The sequence below is a fragment of the Boleophthalmus pectinirostris genome, unplaced genomic scaffold (assembly GCF_026225935.1).
Source record: "Boleophthalmus pectinirostris isolate CB_2022bp ecotype Guang Dong unplaced genomic scaffold, ASM2622593v1 HiC_scaffold_21, whole genome shotgun sequence".
NCBI classification, from domain to species: domain Eukaryota; kingdom Metazoa; phylum Chordata; class Actinopteri; order Gobiiformes; family Gobiidae; genus Boleophthalmus; species Boleophthalmus pectinirostris.
Genome location: NW_026571175.1, coordinates 26454862 through 26477529, shown reverse-complemented (window position 1 = coordinate 26477529; position 22668 = coordinate 26454862). Strand labels below are relative to the sequence as shown.

Here is a 22668-nt window from a genome sequence, read left to right as displayed (position 1 = left end):
TTCTATTTAAGTATATAACCAAAAGTAATAGAAGCATTAAAATATATAAAATTAAAGCATAAAAACGCAAAATTGGCGTCCATTGCGTTTCCTTGACGACGGACCGGAACCGGAAACACGGGGCAGAATGAGCCGCAGAATGAAATATGTGAGCACGAATATGTTTCTGTAGCCCCCGATAAATGTAGGTTTATTTGTTTTTATCGTCTTTTTATATTGGTGTTTTTACGTTTGAATAAAGGTAAGGATGTCCTGTTACTTATTTGTGCAGTATAGTGCCGTGGTGTGAGGCGGATACCTTGAAATATTAGCTTTGTTTTGGTTAGCATCAGGGAAAACTGAGCGGATGGGAGAGGTGTGTTAGAGCTGATGGAGAAAACATAAAAGTCGAATATATTTTGGTTAAGTACAGATGTACAGAGACAAACATCGCCCTTCTGGTGATGTCCTAAGGTGATATTCAAAGCAATCAATCACACTTTAGACATATGCTATTTGATAAATGCCCAAAGTGGTTCTTTTGTAGTCCTTGTAAAATCCTCATAAAATACATACAAGTGGAATTTTAACTGCAGATAATATACATGGTTTCTATAAATTGGTGTTATTTATGGCTTTACTGGCAAAATATGCCCAGGAAATAAATTAATATGAATAAAACAACAAAAAAAGAGAGAATGTGCAAAGTCAATTTGTTGTATCTTATTTTGACTTAGACATAGACAATCTTTATTGATCCACAAGGGAAACTGTTTGGACACAATAGCTCTCACATCACAATATATTATAATAACAGAGTAAAAATATAAATGGTAATAATACATTCAAAATAAGTAGCAAACATAAAAAGAGTCTAGTGTCAAATAATGGATAATTATATACATGTACAAGTTCAAATAAAAAATAATATTTGTATTTAAAATTATTTCACGGTTTGCATCATGATGTGTTATTTCTTGTGTTTAGGGGAGGATGAGTGCCGAGGCAGCTGATCGTGTGGCTGCGGTGAACAGTCGGCCCAGTACGCCTCTCCAAACGTCGTGGTTTGAGTTTCTGTTGGATGGGACTTTACTGGAGAAACATCTTCAGAAGCAAAACCCAGGTTACTCGTCTTTTCAAATATATTATGCTGATGTAATTAATCTTTTGCACCTTGATTAAGGGAGTATTTTCCTTTCTTTAGATCCTCCTCCAGTTCAGCTGATCGTGCAGTTTTTGGAGCAGGCCTCGAAGCCGTCAGTGAATGAACAGAACCAGGTCCAGCCTCCAGTGGACAACAGGAGAAACCGCACCCTCAAACTGCTCGCTCTGAAGGTGGCAGCGTATATGAAGTGGGACCTGGATGTTCTTGAGAAAGGGTAATATATTATTGTTTGTGAAACTTACATAACATCCCTGTGAAAAGTCTGAATTATGAGATATAGTATCTTCAAAAACTTGTGTTCCATTGATAGTGTTTGGTGTTTCATAGAAGAAAACATCAATATAAATACATTATTAAATTATTATAAAATTAAATTATTGCTTTAACAAGATTAATACATTATAGCTTATAAAAAGGAATACTGAACCTTTTGTGGACCTCAGCAAATCATTCCTTTTAATAATGAAATGCTCTGAAATGATTTTTGTTATCTAATCACAATGGTTGTCAGAAATATTGCAATTATTTTACTAATATCATCCAACCCTATTTACCGGTACCCCTGTTTATTTGTCTTTTGATGATCATCAGTAAGTGTTGTCAAAAGTATCGAAAATCAGATACTAAGTAATACTAAAACTAGTATCGAGACAAGATACACATTTGAGCAGGTATCAATATTAAAATAATTCCAGGGACAGACATTAACCTTTCCCGAATAGCTTTAAAATCATCTTAAGATGTATCAGAACACGTATAAGAGCACAAAGACTAGTATATATGCCCATGGACCACTGTGGGAATATACTTGGATCACTGAATGCACATTTTATTATCTAAATAAAGAGTGTATTTTATTATCATGGTGGTATCAGAACCATTATTGAGTATGAAGGATTTTAGTATGGTGACAATACTATCAGTAAATAGTTTGATCTGTTTTTCTCAGATTGACCATTCCTGTGCTGAACATGCTGCTGAATGAGCTGCTGTGTGTGAGCAAAGTGCCTCCAGGAGTGAAACACGTCGACCTGGAGCTGTCCACTCTGCCCCCCACCACCGCCATGGCTGTCATTATTTATAACCGCTGGTCAGGAATTATGTTATTTCATTCCAGTTCTATTTAAAGGTGCATTGTGTAACTTTTCTGGTGAAGGGCTCGTCAAATGCTTTTCTCCATGGAAATGTTATTACTTTGACTGGAGTGTTTCACAGTACGGTATTCAACCTTTTTTTCATGGAGACCAAACCAGACCAGGTCAGATCTTTGGAAAGGCAACCCCACTCACAGTCAGATGACATGCTTTTCTAGATATTTTTGACCTTTAAAACGACCTGTAATTTAATAAACTGTTTAATGTCATACTGCAGAACATTCCAGGCAGAGCAGTGACATATTCATAGAAACAAGCAAGTGATGAACCACCAACCAGAAAGTTACATAATGCACATTTACGTTTTTATCTGCAAATTACTAACATACTTTTATGATTATTTTATAGGGCTATCAGAACTATTGTCCTCAGTAGTTTTCCAGAAAAACAAACCAAACCCGGACCACATCAAATGAACATGTGAGTAATGTCTAAAATCAACTGTGGGATTGACAGCATTGTTTTAAATCAATTTAAAATATAATCTATATGGTCCATACTTTTGTCTATTTCAGTGTTGTGAATTAGACTAAAGTTATAAGCGTGATCATTTCAAATATTTTTTTATAGTTATTGCTATTTGCGTGTTTGTTGCCCCCAAGTCTAGTAACAGACTTATTCCCCATTTTGTATCTTTCTAGGTTGAGTATTGTGCAACAAGAGAAGGAAATGACTGAAAACATTTTGACTGTGGTCAGTGAAACCTACAATGCTACAACACAACAATATCATTACTACCAACTAATACCAACCAACTGTATTTCATTTGCTCTCTGTAGCTGAAAGAGCAGTCTGCAGACTCAATTAGTGTCCTTGAGGGGGCACTGTGCCTGAAGAAGGATTTTTATGTTCACACCATGAGGACTCTTGAGCTGCTGGCCTCAGATGCTGCAGCAAATGGGGAAACTGAGTCATCTACGGCCGGACTCCGCATCAGCGCTGACGAACTCCACTGTCAGGTCAGACCACAGGAGGATACACACTATGTATTGTAAATGTATTGATGTTAGTAAAAGTTACATCCTTATTTGTTTCACTGATAAGGATTGTCTTTAGTTTATCGATATTAGTGAAAACATGTTATTATAATTGACTTGCTTTCTCTCTTTTAGGTCCATTATGATTTGGGAGGCATTTTCTTCCAACAAGGAAGCACAGACCAGCCCGCCTATGTGAAAGCCAGAGATCACTTCAGACAAACTAAAGAACTGCTCAAGAAGGTTGAGTACATGTTTTATATACACTTTTGCATCTACTCTTAATGGTTTATTTGCTGACAGTTTATTTAGTGGCTTTAAAATTATAATACCCAGGACATTATATTGAGTTTGTTATTGCTCCTCTTTCAGCTGGTTTCTCCTGTTCATGTGCATTTGGATGAGAAGAGACTGACCGGATACTGGAATGCATGCAGAGCCCTGACCGGAGACAGTGACCCCTCGGACTCTCAGACGACCCCATACAACCAGATCAACAGCCTCATCCGAGCACACAACTATCAGGTCAGGGCAGATTTAAAGGAGCCGTATTACACTATTTTCTAATCTACAGTATGTTATAATGTTGTTTCCTCATTAAAAACATACCCGGAGTTTGATTTTGTTTCATTCACATGTTTAACACACAAATCCTGCATATTTAGGCTGAGTTCTTCTCTCAAAAGGAAAAAAAGGACTCTACTCTACCCTTGTGATGTCATGTGGTAATACAGGAAGTGCTCTACTGTTTTTTACACTCTATACACCTTCACTACAATCATTTCAGCTCTGCAACTGCCAATAACTACTGAACTAAAAAAGTAGCTGTTAACTTGAAAAGTACCGCTACATGACATCACAAGGTGGAACAGAGTGTTTTGAGCTTTGGAGATGTAGAGAGACTAATAATAAAGGGTTTTTTGATTAAGTTATTTGAATAAAACAAAACACAACTCTGGGTATGTTTTGCTGAGGCAACCGAAAAATGTTCAGTGATCTGTGAACTAATCTGGTTTAAATGTTTTCAGGCTGTGATTGAGGCGTTCATCAAAGACAACATCAGCCACAGTCTGCCCACTCACTTCAGGAGATCTGTCCTCAGAGAGTTTATGTACAAAGTTCAACAAGGGTGAGGACTGAACGTTTAAACAGTAAAATACTGACATGAATAGAGGTATGCACTGCTGCGTGGGTGTAATTGCAAGAGTTATGATGGATGGTTAAAGAAGGTGTAAAATCAAAGTTTAGGTGTTAAAGGTGCGCTGTTTAACTTTTCTGGTGGAAGGCCATTCAAATACCTTTCTTCATGGAAATATTTTTTGTTGTTTGTAGGCATTTAATTTTTTTTAAGACACTGTAATTTTCTGTTCATGAATTTGAATGATCATAAACTTCACCAAGTTTAAACGTGTACATTTTCTGGAAAGGGTCCGCAATCTGTTTGTTTCCATGGAGATGTTAATGCTTCATCTTAAATTGTCCACAGTATGATATTAAACTAATCTGTCTTGCATTTATTCAACTACAGCTATTATTTATTGCTCAAAAATATCTTAAAAAAAACAAATTCTTCCTGTGAGTGGGGTCGCTGCTCCACAAATCTAACCTGTAATTTGACTTGCAAGTCTTCATGGAGATTCATAAGTTTATGGCCATACTCTGGAACATTCTTTGCGCATCTCCATGGAGACGAGCAGATGACAGACCCTCCAGCAGAGAAGTTACACAGTGTACCTTAAACAAAACCTGGGCATAGACTGTAGTTTTACCCATAGTTACATTTTTGTGTGTACTTGTAGGGAGTCTGGTTTGGAGGAGGTCTGTCAGAAGCTGTGTGTGTGTAACGCTGTGAGAGACACTTTAGAGGGAGAAGTGCTCAGTGTGAGGTTTCACCAGCTGCTCCTGAGGCCCAGCAAACGAATGGTGGACTTCATTTTAGAGGTAACACAATTTAACTAATATCTAATAAATACTGAATCACGTGTGGTGAAATCGCTTGTCTGATAAACATTTTTTTAATTTAGTTTGAAATGAGAATGCTTGTGTTTTTGCAGGTTTGCACAAGATCATTGGAAAAGAACAACCCGTCTGAAACATACAGAACAAACATGGGGAATCTGTTGAGGTAAACTAGTTGGTGTCAATACACAACTCTTTTATTACAAAACCAACATGCAGGACAAACCACAGACTGTGTATAAATGGACATAGCTAACCTGAAAGCTGCTGCTTTCAGGAACTTTGTCCACTTCTTTTTACAGTCTGATTTATCCTTAGATAGAGGCAGTTCTTAGTAGAATAGTTTAGCGGCCATTTGTCCATATCAGTGAATATCGGTAGTAATTGATGTATTTTCTTGACATGATTCCTTGTTTTTTCCAGGACTCTGTGTGAGAGTTTGCAAGACCTGTCTCTGGTCTTCTCGGTCTCGTCTCATAAACTGTTCGTGGAGCTTCTCAGTGATGATCAGAGGAAAGTCCTGGTGGAGCAGATGAGGAAGAGATCTGCCACGGTCAATCTGAGTGCCAAACCCCTCCCCTCCTTCTACGACATCCCAGGTACGGCTGAAGGATCTGGAAAGCAAGATCAGATTTGTTCAAAATTCACATTTTAAATGCATCCAGAAGAATTGACACAAAACTAAAAGAAAAACAGATCACATGTTTCAGAACATGTTTTGACAAATCTAAAGGGTTTGCAGAATAACCAGAAAATTGATAATATCACAATTGTTGTTTTGAAGATATGCAAAATAACAATACTCATTTATATTGTCTATAAAGATTGTTAAAAATAACATAAAAAAGAAAATTCCAAACAAGGGTATGAAGTGATATTTTCAGCACCTTTTGTGTTTCTCGTCAGCCTCAGCTTCAGTGAACATTGGGCAGCTGGAGCAGCAGCTCATTCTGTCTCTGGAGCCACGCAGAATCAGACAGATCCTCATCGAGCTCCATGGGATGTCAGAGCGCCCCTACTGGAGAGTCAACAGCAAGGCACGGACTTACACCACTCATGCAGAGCTACATAGTTTTATGTTGGTGTCAGAGTTTGTAACAATTCAGTTTTGTGTGTTTCAGTGGGAGGTTCCTTCAGATTACATCAATGTGATTCTAGGCATCAAAGACAGTCTGACCAAGGACCTGGTCTACATCCTCATGGCCAAAGGGCTGCACTGCATCTTCATAAAGGTCAGAAGATTGATCAATGTTGTACACATTTATACATAACCATTTTAACCATTTTATGATTTGAATAAACTAAACATTGTGTTTTAATTTCTCCCTATATGACAAGACCTTCACTGTAACTTTTTGTATACTGGTACAGTTTTTTATTGTCAAAAGTGTTTTAGTTTGGGGTCACTTTGGCACATGTGGCAGTGGTCATCTTAAAACTGGAAAGTTGATGTGTTTATTTTTGCCACTTTTTTAAAATACTTTTTTTAACCAAAGGAAGATTATGATGGTGATTGAAGGCTTACAATATAATATATTATTTTTGTTTTAAAACTGATATAAAAATAATTGATATAAGTGGTGTTATCTTAAAAGGTGTTATCCAAGACACTTTATTGTATATACATGAGTTTCCTTTTTCCTCCTCTCAGGACTTTGCTCATGCGCGTCAGCTGTTCTCGGCCTGCTTGGAGCTGGTCACTGAGTTTTCTCCTAAACTGAGGCAGGTGATGCTCAATGAGATGCTTCTGCTGGACGTGCGTGCTCACGAGACGCAGGCAGCAGAGGGCAGCAGGGAGCGGCCGCCCCCAGACCTGGTCAGCAGGGTCAGAGGATACCTGGAGATGAGGATTCATGGTAATTAGAGCTTAGTATATTTGTATTTTTTTCTTCAACATTTAGCAGTAAATTGTAAGTCTAACACTCATTCACTATAAAAAGTTACTGTGATGACTTGCACTACTTGTACAAATGATACATTCAAATTAAATTAATATTCCACATGTGCAAAAACATAGGCCTCATGTATCAGAAGTATATTTTTGTTTATTTATAGCATTAAAAAACCTCTGGCACTAAGACTGGAAATAAGATAATTATTTTTGGCATTTCACACCAGTTCTAATAAATGTATTAAATTTTGTCCATGTTTCACAGATCTGCCGCTGCGTCAGGTGGTTGGAGAGGAGTGCGTCGCCTTCATGTTGAACTGGAGAGAAAATGATTATTTAACTCTGCAAGTGCCGCAATCTTTGGTCATGAACAACCCCTATATTAAGGTAAACATAACTGCTACTGGAAATACTTTCATGTTCTTAATTATCCAGTGTTAAAGGAGACATATTATGCTTTTTTCTGACTTCAGACCCCCTGTTCAAAACTACAGAACTGGGAAATCTAGCCCCTTTATAGTGGTATTTCACTGTAATAAGCAGCAGAGTTTTCAATTGCGTTTTTATTGTTGAAAAATTACTTTATTAATCCTTTATTATTAGTTTGTCTGCATCTCCAAAGCTCTGTTCCCCCTTGTGATGTCATGTAGTGGCAGCTTTTACATAATATGTTAAATCATCATATGTAAAATCTGACTTCTTAAACTGTATGTTGTTTGTGTGTTGTTGTAGTTGGGTCAGTTGCTTGCATCCACGTGTAAAGAGCTCCCCGGGCCGAAGGAGAGCAGGCGCACGGCCAAAGAGCTGTGGGAGGCTGTGGTCCAGATCTGCAGTGTCTCAGTCCAACACAAACGCAGCAGCGACGGAAGAGTGGGGCTCATCAAACACAGAGAGTCTTCCATGGGCATCCTACAGAGGTATTGTCTATTTTTAAAAGTTCATTTTGTAACTTTTTTGGTGTTTTTGTTTCACTGTTTCAATCGATCAGTGCCTCGTTCTAACTTATCCTGCCTTTGTGTTGTTTTCTTTCAGGAATAAATTCATCACATTTATCAAGAAACTTCGGGTGAGTCCAATATTTGATAAAATAAGTGACCATCACAATCTCTGAACTTTTCATTTCTAATGTATTTATTTATTTTTCCAGGAACCACTAGTGCTGACAACACTCATTTCTCTGTTTGTTAGACTCCACAGTATTGTCCGGGTAGGTAAAAAAAACAGAATCTTGATGAAGTACTTAAAGGTGCATTGTGCAACTTTTCTGGTAGAGGGTCTACTATCTGCTTGTCTCCATGGAGATATTACTACTTTGCCTGGAAGCTATAATTTGGCATTGAACTTGTGTAACTCCACAGAAACAAGTTGATGCCACCAGGTTGTGTTACAGGTCACATCTAAATGAATAAATGCATGATGGATAAGAGTTTTTAAAATGTATTTATTGCTCATGCTATTATTTTGTTGGCATTAATTTAAGGAGAACATTTATTATTTGTTCTCAGTTCTCAATTATTTGCCTTGTTTTTGCCACATATACAAAAGGAACAGGAAGAAAATTCATCTTATAAATGCTGCTCCATTCACAGATAAAAAAAATACATTTAAATTTTCTTTAAAACAATTTGAGACCCCTCACCCCAAAGTTGCATAGTTCACCTTTAAATTAACATAAAAACTAATCCTTTTGCATATATTTTTCCAGGACGATATTGTGAATGAGGTGACCGCTGAACACCTCTCCATATGGCCGTCCACACTGGCAAAGTAAGTTGAAGAAACCATAAGAAGATAAAACATTTTCTGTGTGATTCTACTCTTTTCAACTTTTATATTTTGTGTTGTGTTTTTCAGTATCCAGGCTGTAGATGTAGAGGCGGTGGCTGTTACAGTGAAGGAGCTGGTGTCCTACGCTCTCACTCTAAACCCCAATAATCAGTCGTGGCTCATCACACAGGCCGATATTTACTTTGGTGAGAGTTCCTATATTCTCTACAACCTCTGGAGATGCAAAATTAGGCAATACTGACTCTAAAGCGGCTTCTGTTGGTGGTCCAATCTCACCTTAAACAAGCACATACTGCTCATGTGTCTTTTTGCTAGACATTTACAGCTGCTGAATACTGATGTGTAAGTGATGTCAGTGGAGACCATAAACTGTATAAAGAAATGGACTAAGTGAGGGTGTTCCAGTCAAATGAAGCTCACAATGCAGTGGTTATAGGAATAGGAGTTTATTTATGGACAAAATAGCACAATAAACACACCAGGATCATATAGAGCTGGTTAATATGAACATTTTAAGACCTAAATGACAAGGCTCACTGCAGAAGTTACAGAGAGAGGGGTGACAGTTTTTCAATATAAAGTCAATTGAAACGAGAGTCAGTGGAGTCGGAAATGCCCCCATTGTCATTTTCTGATCCTGATTAGAAATTCAACCTATTATTTTCAGATGACAACACAGTTTAATTCATAATTAAACAACATATTTTAAACTTAACTGGGTTTCAAGGCTTTGTATTTCACCTTTTGCCTCCTGTATATCTGCTTTGTCATCTCCATTTTGTTATTTCCTGTTACAGTGACAAATCAGTACTCGGCTGCTCTGAACTTCTATCTTCAGGCTGGAGCTGTGTCCTCTGATTTCTTCACAAAACCTGTTCCACCTGACATCTACACAGATCAGGTGAAAAACATATTTCAAACTTACCTTTTGCATTTGTTAAGTATGTAACAAATCGTTTTGTGCATGTGCAAGTCTGCCATTCAAAAATATACCTGTTTGATTTCACAATATTTACGTTTGTCACTATTACTTGTTTTGTCAGGTGTTGAAAAGGATGATAAAGTGCTGTTCGATGATGAATTGTCACACACAGGTATTACGATTCACAAACTGTTGCCCATCATGTCCTAGATTTTGTGTTGCTTGTACTTTAATGGATATATTCCAGTGGTAAAATGCAACAAAGTAAAAGTAGTAAAGTACTGTACTTAAGTAAAGATTTTAGGTATCTGTACTTTACTTAAGTACATTTTAAAATGGAAGTACTTTTCACTTTTATTTCACTACATCTGAGAGCAGGTGTCTGTACTTTCTCCTCCACTACAGTTTTGAACCGGACTGAAAAGTAAATGTTTTTTTTATTATAGTTTGAGACCTGCTGAAAAGGCTGGGTTTAGTTTTAGTATGTTCATATTTTGAGAAAACAATAATATACAAATAAAAACAGGTAGTAAAAAAAATACTGATTCAATTGTTTCTATTGAACAAAATTCAGCACAAATCTTTATCACAGTACATCAACACTTTATTAGATCTGGAAATCTGTGTGAAATACTATAATATATACTTTTTACTCTTTAAGTCCACTTTTAAACAGGTACATAGAGTAAATACATAAGTAGATTTTTTTCATGTGGTAATTTTACTTACTATTTTTTTGCTCCAGTATTTGTACTTTTACTTAAGTAATACAATTAAGTACTTCTCACACCACTGATAATTTGATCAATGTTTTTCACAGGTGGCTGTTTTGTGCCAGTTTCTGAGAGAAGTGGACTACATGACGGCATTCAAAGCTCTTCAGGAACAAAACAGGTAAAGCTAAAATTATAATTAAACTTTCTCTGTCCTTTCACCCCCCCCAACTTTTACTTTTATTATTTACAACTTGTACACTGAAATTTCTTTTTATCTTTTCAGTCACGATGCCATGGATTCTTTTTACGACTACATCTGGGACGTCACCATCTTGGAATACCTCACACGTATCCTTTAAAGTTCAAGTTCTATAAAATACATAAAAATCACCAGAAGTACAAAAGTTTTTAATGGGGAAATTTTTAGATGTTCTGATCTTTGACTTGTACTGAAGACATCCACCACAAACGAGGAGAGGCTGAGAAGAGACAGATTGCAGTAAGCAAATCTTTCTTAATCATGTTTAATTTTGGCTTGGTTGGTTAACTATTCTTGATATTTTGATCATAAGTCCAATATAATTTGTTGTCCACTAAATATGGAAATTCATGAGAAAACCTCATCTTTGAAATGGCAAATTGTTTGGATTAAGAAGCCATTACGTAAAATTGACTCATGTGAGATATAAGCCATGTTTAAATTCTGTTACCTCCTCAAAAACAGACCTGTAGAGTTTTGTTTCTTTCACACATTTAAGTAATACTTTATTATTAGTCTGTCTACATCTTCAAAGCTCAAAAAGCTCTGTTTCACCTTTTGATGTCATGAAGCAGTAGTTTTCAATTTCAGTAGATTCCAGGGCTGAAATTATCTGGAGCACTTCCTGTATTACCTCCTGACATCACAAGGTGGGACAGTGTTTTCTTTTTGAGAGAACTCAGACTTGGTGTGCAAGGTTTGTGTGTTAAACATGTGTGAATGAAACAAAACACAACTCCAGGTCTGTTTGTGGTGAGGAAATATTATATTACACTATGCTCTGATCTCCGTTATAAGTCCTTGAAATTAAATAGTTTTTGTACTTTTAACAAACGAGCAACATGAATTAATGCTTATTATGAATATTTATTACACTGAAGTAGATTTATCCACAAAAAAAAAAAGATAAACCTTACAGTTATAACCTTGGCAATTCAATACCCTGTATAGCTTCAGAAAATGTACCTGCCTTTTGGACAAATCTCAAACTGACGGATCCTAAAGACACGTTTTTGTAGTTTCTTTACATTTTCCCTTTATTCCAGGTCAAAGCAATTGGACAGAGTGAGCTTAACACCAGTAACCCTGAGGAGGTGCTACAACTGGCTGCTCAGAAGAGGAAAAAGCGTTTTTTACAAGCCATGGCCAAACTGTATTTCTAAAAAAAAAAAAAAAAAAAAAGATGTACATTTATTTTGTGTTATAAAATAAACCTCTTTTATAAATACAGCAGTACATTTGTTTCATTTCAAAAAGCAATTAATACCCTGAGTTATTTCATTACAGCGCACTATTTTAAAAGGTGCATTGTGTAACTTTGCTGGAGGAGAGTCCATCACCTGCTTGTTTCTATGGGGGTGTCATTTTTCTGTCTGGAATGTTCCACAGTATCTACTTTACATTTACTCAATTACAAGTGATTTTATAGCTTAAAAATACCTACAAAAACATACTGTGAGCGGGTTTGCCTCTCCACAGATCTGACCTTGTACTTTAGTCTGGTTTGTTGTCCGTGAAGATAGAAAGGTTTAATGCCATATTGTGAAACATTCCAGACAAAGCAATAATATCTACATGGCGAAAAGTTACACAAAGCACCTTTAAGACAATGCACATAATTAGGAGAAAATCTATCTATATACACTGTTAAAATTATTTAAAACTACAATTCAAATCACCCTGAAACCAAGAACATCTGATAGGAACATTGCACATTTAACACACAAATACATTTTTACTAAAGCAGCAAAAAGTCTTTGGTCACAATAAAAAAAAAAAGGTTTCACATCAAGTTCAGGTTTGGCGTTGCTTCCTTTTATCAGTCCTGTGATACTTTGTTGGTTGTTCATTTTCAGTGCATTTTCTCTGAGCGGTTTGGGAGAGTTAAGACATTTTTTTACTGGTCTTTACATGCGATCATCTGGAAAATAAAGTGGGACAAATGGCACATTAGACATAAGAGTGTATACAACTTATTCATTATCAGGTTTAGCCATAGACTATAAAAAAAGTGAACTGAATGAGTGACAAATTAATAATAATAATAAATGGGAATTTATCTGGGAATTTATTTAAAGACAAATTAACAAAATAAAAACACCAGGATCATGTAGTGCGGGTTAATATGAACATTTTAAGACCAAAATGACGAGCATGACAGCAGCAGTTACAGAGAGATGGGCCACGTTTTCTCAATACAAAGTGAATTGGAGCCAGAAGCGTGCCCGTGCTCACTTCCCATTTGGAACAAGGCTGGTAGGGGGTCTATGTCCATTTATACAGTGGGTATGGGTTTAGCTCAATTGGTAATTTTGTAAGTCTGTAGAAATATATTTTTGAAATTCCTACACTGAATAATAAAAAAACTTTCACCAATTACCAGGTCAGACAGTTTAGTTTAGTTTAGTTTATTTAATGGTCATTTTATTTATGTATTTATTTTGGGCAAGTAAGAGATTTACATTCTTATACAATGAAACATGTAACATTAATGAAATCATAATAGAAATAACCAAAAATGAAAAATAAAAAAATTCCCAAAAAGATTTGTCATTATATATTTATTTGTCATTAGTTTACTTAGCCTTTTTTTTTTTGTTTTTTTTCTCCAAAAGATACACATAAATTGGAGTTTTAAATGGAGGATATATAGCCTGTGCTCTTAATGTTTTAAAAATAACTAAAACCTTTTTTCTCATTCTCAATATATGGTTGATGGGGTTTAGGTATTAGTTTATATATTATAGGTTTAAAACAACTGGAATGAGGTGTTGGAATTAAAAATCATCATTGAGATTCAATTAAGTTATTCACTAAGTTATTTAAAATGTAGTCTATGTCTGGACAGGAATCTTACCTGTATTAATACAACAAGTCATAGTCAGGAGGAATATTGGTCAAATTCAAATGTCTGAAGTGTGATCTACAGCATTTGGTTGCTGACATTAACTTATAGAGGAAGCGTTCACTCACCTGCATGCCCAGGTAGTCTGTGTGTGTCTGGATGTTGTGTCTGTCCTCTGGCTTCACATTTTTAAAGTCCTTCAGTGGAACTTTACCAAAGAGTTGAGCTGCCTTCATAAAAGGAGCCATCCACTTCAAACAGGGCTGGAGAACGTCTTTGGACAAACCTGAATCAAACGCCAAAAATGTAAAGAATTAAAGATCCTATATTGTGCAAAACTGACTCTTGTGAGCTTTTAGCCATATCATCATTTACATTTTCAAAAACACACCTGGAGTTGTGTTTTGTTTCAATCACACATATTTGAGTAATCCTTTATTAGTCTCTATAATGTCCAAACCTCAAAATGCTCTGTTGCACCTTGTGATGTGATGAAGCGGTAGTTTTCAAGTTACAAGCTATCTTTACCTTTAGTTCTATAGAAATTGGCAATTCCAGGGTCGAAATCATCCAGATAATTCTAGTGAAGGCATATGAAGTTTAAAAACACAGTGGAGCACTTCCTGTATTACCCCATGACATCACAAGGTGTAATAGAGAGTTTTCAGTTTGAGAAAAGAACTAAATATATGCAGTTTGTGTGTTAAACATGTGTGAATCAAACAAAACACAACTCCAGGTCTGTTTTGGTGAGGAAACACAACGTAGATTAGAAAATAATTTAATATGAGCTCTTTAACCCCAAAATAAATAATCACATCATTTTATACACCTACCATGTTCAGCATTTCAACATTATCTTATGTGAACAATGGTGCATTTTAAAAATGTATTCTTTATTTCAGACACAAATATTACTCTGTCCATAGTTAAAAAGAAAAACATAATACAAAAGATATACACGGCAACCAAATTAGTTCAAACGTAAAAAGTACTGACAAAAATTATCCAGGCCCTTACCTGAAACCTTTTCCACAGCGGATTGCGGCACAAAATTACATAAAACAGAAGCAGCTAAAACTCTGTACTCAAAGTCCATAGAGTTTATGTCGATGATGCACAAATCTAAAAGCTGTGGGGGAAAAAAAAAGATAAGAATGAGAATGTTTAAAAATATGAATGCATAAATACAAGGAGAACAATAAATTATACATTTTGCTTCCCATATCTAGTAACATTTTTAGAAGAAACCACAGTTCTTAAAAAAATGTTAATGACACTGAAATCACTTGGCAATTTGTTCTTTAGTTGCCCATATGCAGTACTGTAATCAGTCGTGTTTACTTGTTGTATATAAGAGTGTTGTAGCCTCATAGTTTTTCCTTTACTTGCCTTGTGCCATTTTTTTATTCATTTGATGCCTTTTGTGTCTTTACTCTATTCCTATATTACGCAAAATTGCAGTCTTGTGAGCTTTAAGTTATGTTATAATACGGTTACTTCCTGAAGTTGTGTTTTGTTTCATTCACACATGTTCAAGTTTCTCTATATCTCCAAAGCTTAAAATGCTCTGTTCCACCTTGTGATGTCATGAAGTGGTTGTTTGTAAGTTAACAGCTCCTTCTACCTTTAGTTTAGATCGGCAATGCAAGGGGTGAAATTATCCGACTGATTCTAGTGAAGGTGTATGGAGTTTAAAAACACAATGGAGCACTTTCTGTATTAAAAGTGGAACAGTGTTTTTCATTTAAGAGAAGAACTCAGTCTAAATATCCAGTGTTTGTGTGTTAAACATGTGTGAATGAACCAAAACACAACTCCAGGTCTGTTTTTGATGAGAAAACAAAATTATAACATACAGTAGATCAGAAAATAATGTATTAATTTTAATAATGTAATAATGTTTAGTTTCAAGTTTCTTTTTCATTATGCTCTCTTATCTTATTGAGCTATATCATCATATCAATAGATAAATAGACGGTTTTGACCAACTGGGGCCACTATTGTCTCAAGAAATAAACCATTTTGTAACAGACCTTTGTCATTTGCACATATGTGTCCTGGGGGAACTGTGGCTCCATCAGATCTGAGTTTGGGTTCATAGAAACCATTTGGAAATAAAGCTGGAGCCACGAGACTGCCGTTTCTGGGGAGAGATTCCACTCTAAGGCCTGAGAAAAATATAATATGGTAAATTCATAAAGGCAAAATCTTCATGAATAAAATATTTAGACTTAGACAAACTTTACTGATCCACAAGAGAAATTATTTGGACACAGCAGCTCACACATCACAATATAATATAATGAAATAACAAAGGGCAGAAATATAAATATTCAAAATAAATAGCAAAAATAGCAAGAGACTCGTGTCAAAAAGGCATGATTATATAAATGTATATGCACAATTAGAAACTAAATATAGAAATATAGTAATACAAATATATCTCAGCTATAAACAAGTGGTGAGTAAGAACAAACAAAAAAGTGCAAAGATGAAATAGCGATTGGCATGACGGTGTCACGACCCAGCTCAGCAAAGGTTATGGAGGTAACAAAAGGTAGAATAATAAATGTGGTCTAAAAAATATAGACAAGATAACCTAAACTAGGAAACAAAACAGGATTAACCTATAACAAGCAGGTTAAAAAGTAAGTATTACATTCAAAATGAGCATCTCCATTTCAAGAATCTCGTCTTCGTAGTAGGTTTCAGCAGTAACATAAGCCATTTGGGAGAGTTTGGGAGGGCAGGCTTCCTAAAACACAGAACATAAATAACATAATATACACGACAGGTCAAAAGTTCATTCAGTGTTTGTTTTTCTGTTTTACCATTTAGTTATTTATTTATTTATTTTTATTTGATATACAAACAGAAGACATGAAATATATGACATATGGATTTATGTAGCAAAAAAAAAAAGTTAAATATTTATACCTTTTGCTTTGTCAAAAAATATTTAGCAGCAACTTTTTTTCTTTACTTAATAATTCCATACATCTTACTTCATATATTTCATGTCGTCTGTGTGTATATCAAATGTAGAAAGTAGTAAGAAAAAAGAAACAAAACACTGAATGAAACTTTTGACTGGTAATATGCAGTATATAACAAATTTCCCACTATTAAAAAAGAAAAAAAAAAGTTATCCTATTGAACAGAGTAACGAATGAGTCTACATTACGGGTAAAGTTGATGGCATCAGCTGCAGAGTGTCAATACTATGTCCCCAACAAAACCCTAACCCAACAGAAATGTGCTAAAACCTGTTGTGAAAGTATCAGTTACAATTAGCCTGAAGTGAAGAAATATCAGGTCACGCCCTTATTTGGAGGTTTACAACTTCCCTATTTTTAATCGGTTCTTTTTGCAACATTTTTTAAAATAAACAAAATACTCAATATTCAACAACATTCATAATATCTGTAATGATCTGCCCATCTCTGTGTAATGTTTGTACCATTATTTTACAGTTATACAATTATTACAATGTTGGATTTGTTTGTCATTTTGTATTGCTAAGTCTTTCAAAAGCACTTGAACTATTAAAATTAATTGTTATTCCACCTCTACAGGATACAAATTATGATAAATATTTTAATTTGACAATTTAATCCTGCAAAACATTTGAATAATTAAGGACGCCTTTCTCTGCTGTGATTAGTGGAATGCGTATGGTCAAAATGTATGCCAAAAAATGAACAAATAGAAAACTTGACTTGGTCTTCTAATCTAAGTTGCACATGGGACTCGTAGACTGTTTATATAAATAGACATAGCTAACCCGATAGCCACAGTGTTCAAAAAGGAAGTGTTCAAAAAGGAAATGAGCATGGAGACACTTCCGGCCCATCAACTCTGGCTCCGATAAGACTTAACATTGAATATTGTCTCTCTGTAGCTGCTGCTGTGAGCCTCGTCATTTTGGTCTTAACATGTTCGTATTAACCTGTTCTACATGATCCTTGTGATTTTATTTAGCAATTTTGTCCGTTCTTAATATGGATCTTGGCTAGCCTCGAGTTAATTTGCCTGGAGTCAAGTGCTATGGATGACGTCATACTCCGTTAGTTTAGTCCACTTCTTTCTACAGTCTATGGTGGCACCAGTGGAACATTGTCACTGCATTGCCGTTTATAGACTCATCATAATTTCCATTCTTCAGCTCACCTCCATCTTTGCGGCGATGAAGAGGCAGGTGACCCCAATGAGCTGCACAAGATTCTTCTCGATGTTTTTCTGCGTCAACATGAAGCGGTCGAAATAATCCTGCGCCAAATAAAAGGTCTGTCTGTGTAGAGTGTACGCCTCACTCACCTGAGCAGAGAAAAGAAATATTTATATATATAAAAAAAAATAAACGTATACAAAATCAGAGAGAGACAGAGCTATCTCATTAAAACTAAACTGCTTTTTGGTCAATTGCTTATTTCATTCAAGAACCCATATATTATACAAAACTGACTCTAAACTTTGAGTGTTTAGTTCTTAAGTTTAAGTTTAAAACACAGCAAAGCACTTGTTCTATTACCACATGACATCAATAAAGTAGAACAAAGTGTTTTTTTCTTTGAGAGAGGAAGGGTTTCTGAGTTGAGCGTGTGAATGAAACAAAACACAACTCAACATTATAAACATAGATCAGAAAATGGCGCAATATGGGTTTTTGAGTTGCCAGGAGGGGTAAAAAGAAACCTACCACAAATTACAGAGTCAGATGAAATAAAAGCTTTTTAAACTATTGATACATTCATTATTCATTATTCTTTGGGGTAATTAGAGTATTATTAATGTATTTCTGTGAACACGTACCTCCATTAGCCAGTCGATCAGGATGGATCTCGTGTTGGGGTTGACTCTGGGATGTTTGAGCTGGAAACATTTGCTCTTTTTATGACCAGCAGTCTTCACCCAAACGTTACAGGGACCCCATCTGAGCAACAGAGGAGAAAGACAGTCAGCATAAAATGGTGTCTAAAATTGAGTTTGAGCAGTATGGGGAAAAATGCAATCATCAAATCCAAAAATGTAGCTCTAAATGTTAAGTGCTTTTTTTTCCACAGGATTCCACCTCTTTTTCACTGACAAAATTCCAGAAATTTTCCATGACTTTTTCATGACCTAAAGTGAATTTTCCATGACTTTATGGCACCTACATGTGTAGAATCACCTATACTTTTATGCCTAAATATGAAATGTTAACCCTTTCCACTCACCTTATGGTTTGGGATTATATATATATATTTACTGTCAAATACTGTCACTGCATTTATTGCCGTCTCTTTTAAACAAAAGGTGCAAATGTTCGGAAATAATCATAATAGCCTAATGATAACAGAACGGTGTAGTCGCGCAAAAAAGATACTAAAATTGCATGACTTTTCTAGGCCTGGAAAATTACATTTTCATTTCCATGACTTTTCCAGAATGTCCATGACCGTGGGAACCCTGCATTTACATCACACTAACTTGACTTGACTTGACAAACATGCAGAAGGTTAAGCGCTTTGAGCATTTATGGAGAGGGAAGCTGTCTGTACTTTTCTCTGAACTGGATTTAACAAAAGTCAGATTTTTCAGCTTGTTCCGCTGTTGTGAAGCTTTGACTGATCATATTCAAATAGTCGTCATGATGTTCTGCATTCTCTGTTCCCTTTCAGCAAGACCCATAACAAACTGATAGTGTTTAGAACTCACTTTAGAGAGACACACACCTCAGTCTGGTGTGAGCCAATGTTAAACTGTAATGAAAGTGAATTAAGAATTCCACGGTTGTTGTTTCATTGTGGTGTTAATAATTGTGAATCATTGTAAATTGTGAGGTTTTCATCTCACAATAATAGCATTTAATAAGATTTCAACCAAATACAACCACCTCCCTGAAGTAAAGTTTGTCCCAATTAGACCCCAGAAAAACCCTCGAGGGAGATCACAGCAGGGTGAGACAAACTTTACTTTAGGCGGGTGGGTGTTCAGTTGAAATCTTACCCTCTTATCAGTAGGGTGAGATTTCAACTGAATACATCCGCCCCCCTAAAGTAAAGTTTGTCCCAATCCTCGAGGGAGACCACAGCAGGGTGAGACAAATGCATTTTAAAATTTTGTAGATTTAAAGAAATTAACTACACAATAAAAAAACAGGACTGAAGAAATTAACTACATAATACTTACACAGGATTGGACTGAGGAGTTTGTGTGGAAGAAACCTCCGTGTGATTTGCCTCTGAAACATGATTCTGTTTCTTTGGAGACGAAACAAGGACACAAGGGACATCGACACCTTCAAGAATCACGGTGCTCTGAAAAGTACAACATTTTAAACACTACATTTTTATAAAAAACAACAAACAAAAGAGACATGTCCAACTGATAACAAATACCTTTTCATACTGTGGGTTTGAAGAAGACTGGGACTTTTTCTTATTACTCTACAAAACATATTAGTGGAATTATAATTTGCTTAAAAAGTACATTTTGCATAATTCTATTGAAATAAACCTTTTTTTATCCAATTCTCTTGTCAGAAACACAGTATAGTTTTAATGTTGTTTAATGTTGAAGGTCTAACATGCGATTTAATCCAATTCATAGAATAAATACGTAGCCCTCTCAAGATAATTCCGATATCAACTCATCTTTCAATATATAAAAGCCGGAACAACATTTTTTGGGATCAATATTTATCATGTGAAATTTTCTTTGCACTAAATTTGTGTTTATTTTCTGACTATATAATAAGATTTAGAATCAATAACTTCTATGAGTCATTACAAATGCAAACTGAGTACTAAAGTGTTTCATTCTGAATAGTTTTTTGTGGTTTAAATCTGCTCTTATCGTTATCGTGTTGGTGGCATAAATTAGTTTCAATATTTTTGCTTATCTTCTATATTTACTTCAGCAATATATATTGAACTTAAAAATGTATTATCGTGACAGGCCTCCCCATACATTAATGTGAATTCATGTGCACAACTTGTTTTTATGAAAATATGTTGAGTTGGCAGATATATGAAGAGCACACAAAGGCAAATTCTTCACTTTCATTTCTTAATTTTGTATATCTAGGTCCTTTTTTCTTTTTACTATTTATTTACTATTATTTGTAAATACATTTGTAAACATTGTAATTTTACCTTCACAGCTTTGGCTTTGTGTGTTGACACTTTTTCAGAACGTTTTTGCTGACGACTGCTGAAAAAAACAAGTTCCCATCAAATTCACAATACATACGAGTAGCTGTACATATTTGGGGTGACCTTGAATGACTTGCCTGTGTTTTGTCATTCTTTCCACTACTGTGACCTGCAAAAACAAAGCACAGCAACAGCAAAGAAGTTAAAGCATAAATATCACATATTATGACTCTGTGCACTATGTAACTTTTTGGTTGGGGGTCTGTTACCTGTTTTTTTTCTATGGATATGTCATTCCTCTGCAGGAAATCTTTCACAGTATGACATTAAGCAGCTCTACCTTACATTTATTCAGTTACAGGTGGTTTTATAGCTCAAAAATCCCTAGTAAAACAGGCATTCTGACTGTGAGCAGTAGGGCTGGGTATCATTAAGAAGTTGCCGTTATGATACATACCCCGATACAGTGCACTTTTGATTTGATACGATATAGTTCAAATCGATTTAATACAGTTCAATAAAAAATAAAGGCTAAATCATGGCTGTGATACTAAAAGTCTTTGTTAAACCTTTGTTAAACCTCTTGTGCAAAGTTCTTATGAAACACAAACACATTTTACTCATCAAATAGTGAAAATGTCAAATATGTTGCATAAACAAGTTTCCTTCCACTAAACAAGCAACAAAACTGTAGCACTGTAACAAAATAAATAAACAAAATATACCAAAAAATACTCTTGGAGATATATCGATACAGCAGCCCCCGATATCGATACTGTATCATCACATTAAACTATTCGATATATCAATATTTTGATATTTTTGCACACCCCTAGTGAGCAGGGTCATCTCTCCACAGATCTGACCTGTAACTTGGTCTGGTTTGGTCTACATGAAGATAGAAACTTTTAACACCATACTGTGAAACATTCCAGACAAAGACAAACATTTGGGGGAGAAAAGCATTTGACAGACCCTCCACCAAAAAAGTTACACAATGCACCTTTAAGTCCACTACACATGTGCATATTTCTAATTATAACAAAGCATTTATGAACTATAGCAAGATGAGTCTGAAGAAAAGCAACCACACATTACATACTCACAAAATACTACTCAAATTATACATTTTAGTAAAACTTAATCCAAAAGTTGCAGAATATAAATGAAGCAGCCAAGCATCACTAGAAATAACCACTCAACTATATTATCTTTGCACAAACCTATGGCTAATCCGCTAATATAACGCTACAGCAGACCGATATGTGCAATAAAAGTGAGAATAAAAGCCCTTTAAATGCTACAAAGCCCAGTTTTGCTCCTCACCTCCGCTGTTGTGAGTCCTGAAGTTTGGAGATGCCGCTGCCGCCAAATAAAGAACCACAGACAGGAACTGCGCATGCGTACGACCAGCCCCGACAAGCCGCGCGTAAAATAAGGTATGTTTATGAATTTTGTGCGTTTTTATGAGTTTATGTTTTGCACTTCACTTATTCGCTGTTATAATTATTTGATTGTCTTTATTTTAACATTTTAACTAAACTTTAGTGTAAATTTGTTTTGTAAATTAGATTAGGGAATTTGTCATAATGCTAAATAACGCAAAATCTACTCTAGTCTCCTGATAGTGAAGACCAGAGTCATTTAACACCGTTTATTCTATATATTTGGAAATAAAATGTAGCATAATCTCCATCCAGCATGCTTTTAAACATTGGGAGTATGCGCCAACAGTCTTAATAAAAAAAATAAATAAAAAAAATCATAACAATAATTACAGAGATTTATTTTTTACGACAGTTTGTAACGTAAATAGGGTTTTTATTAGGCCTATTTAATTAATTTTTTCAATGTAGTTTATTTAATAGATACAT

General features: G+C 35.3%; 2 protein-coding genes across 3 annotated transcripts; one reads left to right on the top strand and one right to left on the bottom strand.

Annotated features, from left to right (window-relative positions):
- Nucleotides 1–121: 121 nt before the first annotated feature.
- On the top strand, nt 122–12038 carry ints8 (integrator complex subunit 8). Of its 2 annotated transcripts, none has more exons than XM_055157508.1 (28): nt 122–241; nt 967–1102; nt 1184–1358; nt 2094–2234; nt 2647–2718; nt 2940–2991; nt 3078–3257; nt 3411–3518; nt 3648–3800; nt 4304–4404; nt 5075–5216; nt 5330–5400; nt 5658–5833; nt 6141–6271; nt 6356–6466; nt 6886–7090; nt 7391–7512; nt 7858–8042; nt 8158–8191; nt 8273–8332; nt 8831–8892; nt 8980–9098; nt 9711–9814; nt 9957–10007; nt 10656–10729; nt 10835–10899; nt 11007–11050; nt 11857–12038. In XM_055157508.1, the coding sequence occupies exons 2-28, from the start codon at nt 973–975 to the stop codon at nt 11971–11973; spliced, it is 2985 nt and encodes a 994-aa protein (XP_055013483.1). In that variant the 5' UTR covers nt 122–241; nt 967–972; the 3' UTR covers nt 11974–12038. The 2 variants fall into 2 exon arrangements, with proteins under 2 accessions (XP_055013483.1, XP_020790034.2); XM_020934375.2 differs by having other exon boundaries at nt 130–184.
- On the bottom strand, nt 11658–22182 carry LOC110168883 (G1/S-specific cyclin-E2-like). The gene is made up of 12 exons (XM_020934374.2): nt 22121–22182; nt 20932–20963; nt 20795–20852; nt 20039–20086; nt 19830–19957; nt 18471–18591; nt 17829–17975; nt 16318–16413; nt 15692–15826; nt 14676–14787; nt 13784–13941; nt 11658–12731 (listed from the first exon to the last, which is right to left on the bottom strand). Exons 2-12 carry the CDS (start codon nt 20943–20945, stop codon nt 12708–12710), a joined length of 1041 nt encoding a protein of 346 aa, XP_020790033.1. The 5' UTR covers nt 20946–20963; nt 22121–22182; the 3' UTR covers nt 11658–12707.
- Nucleotides 22183–22668: the final 486 nt, after the last annotated feature.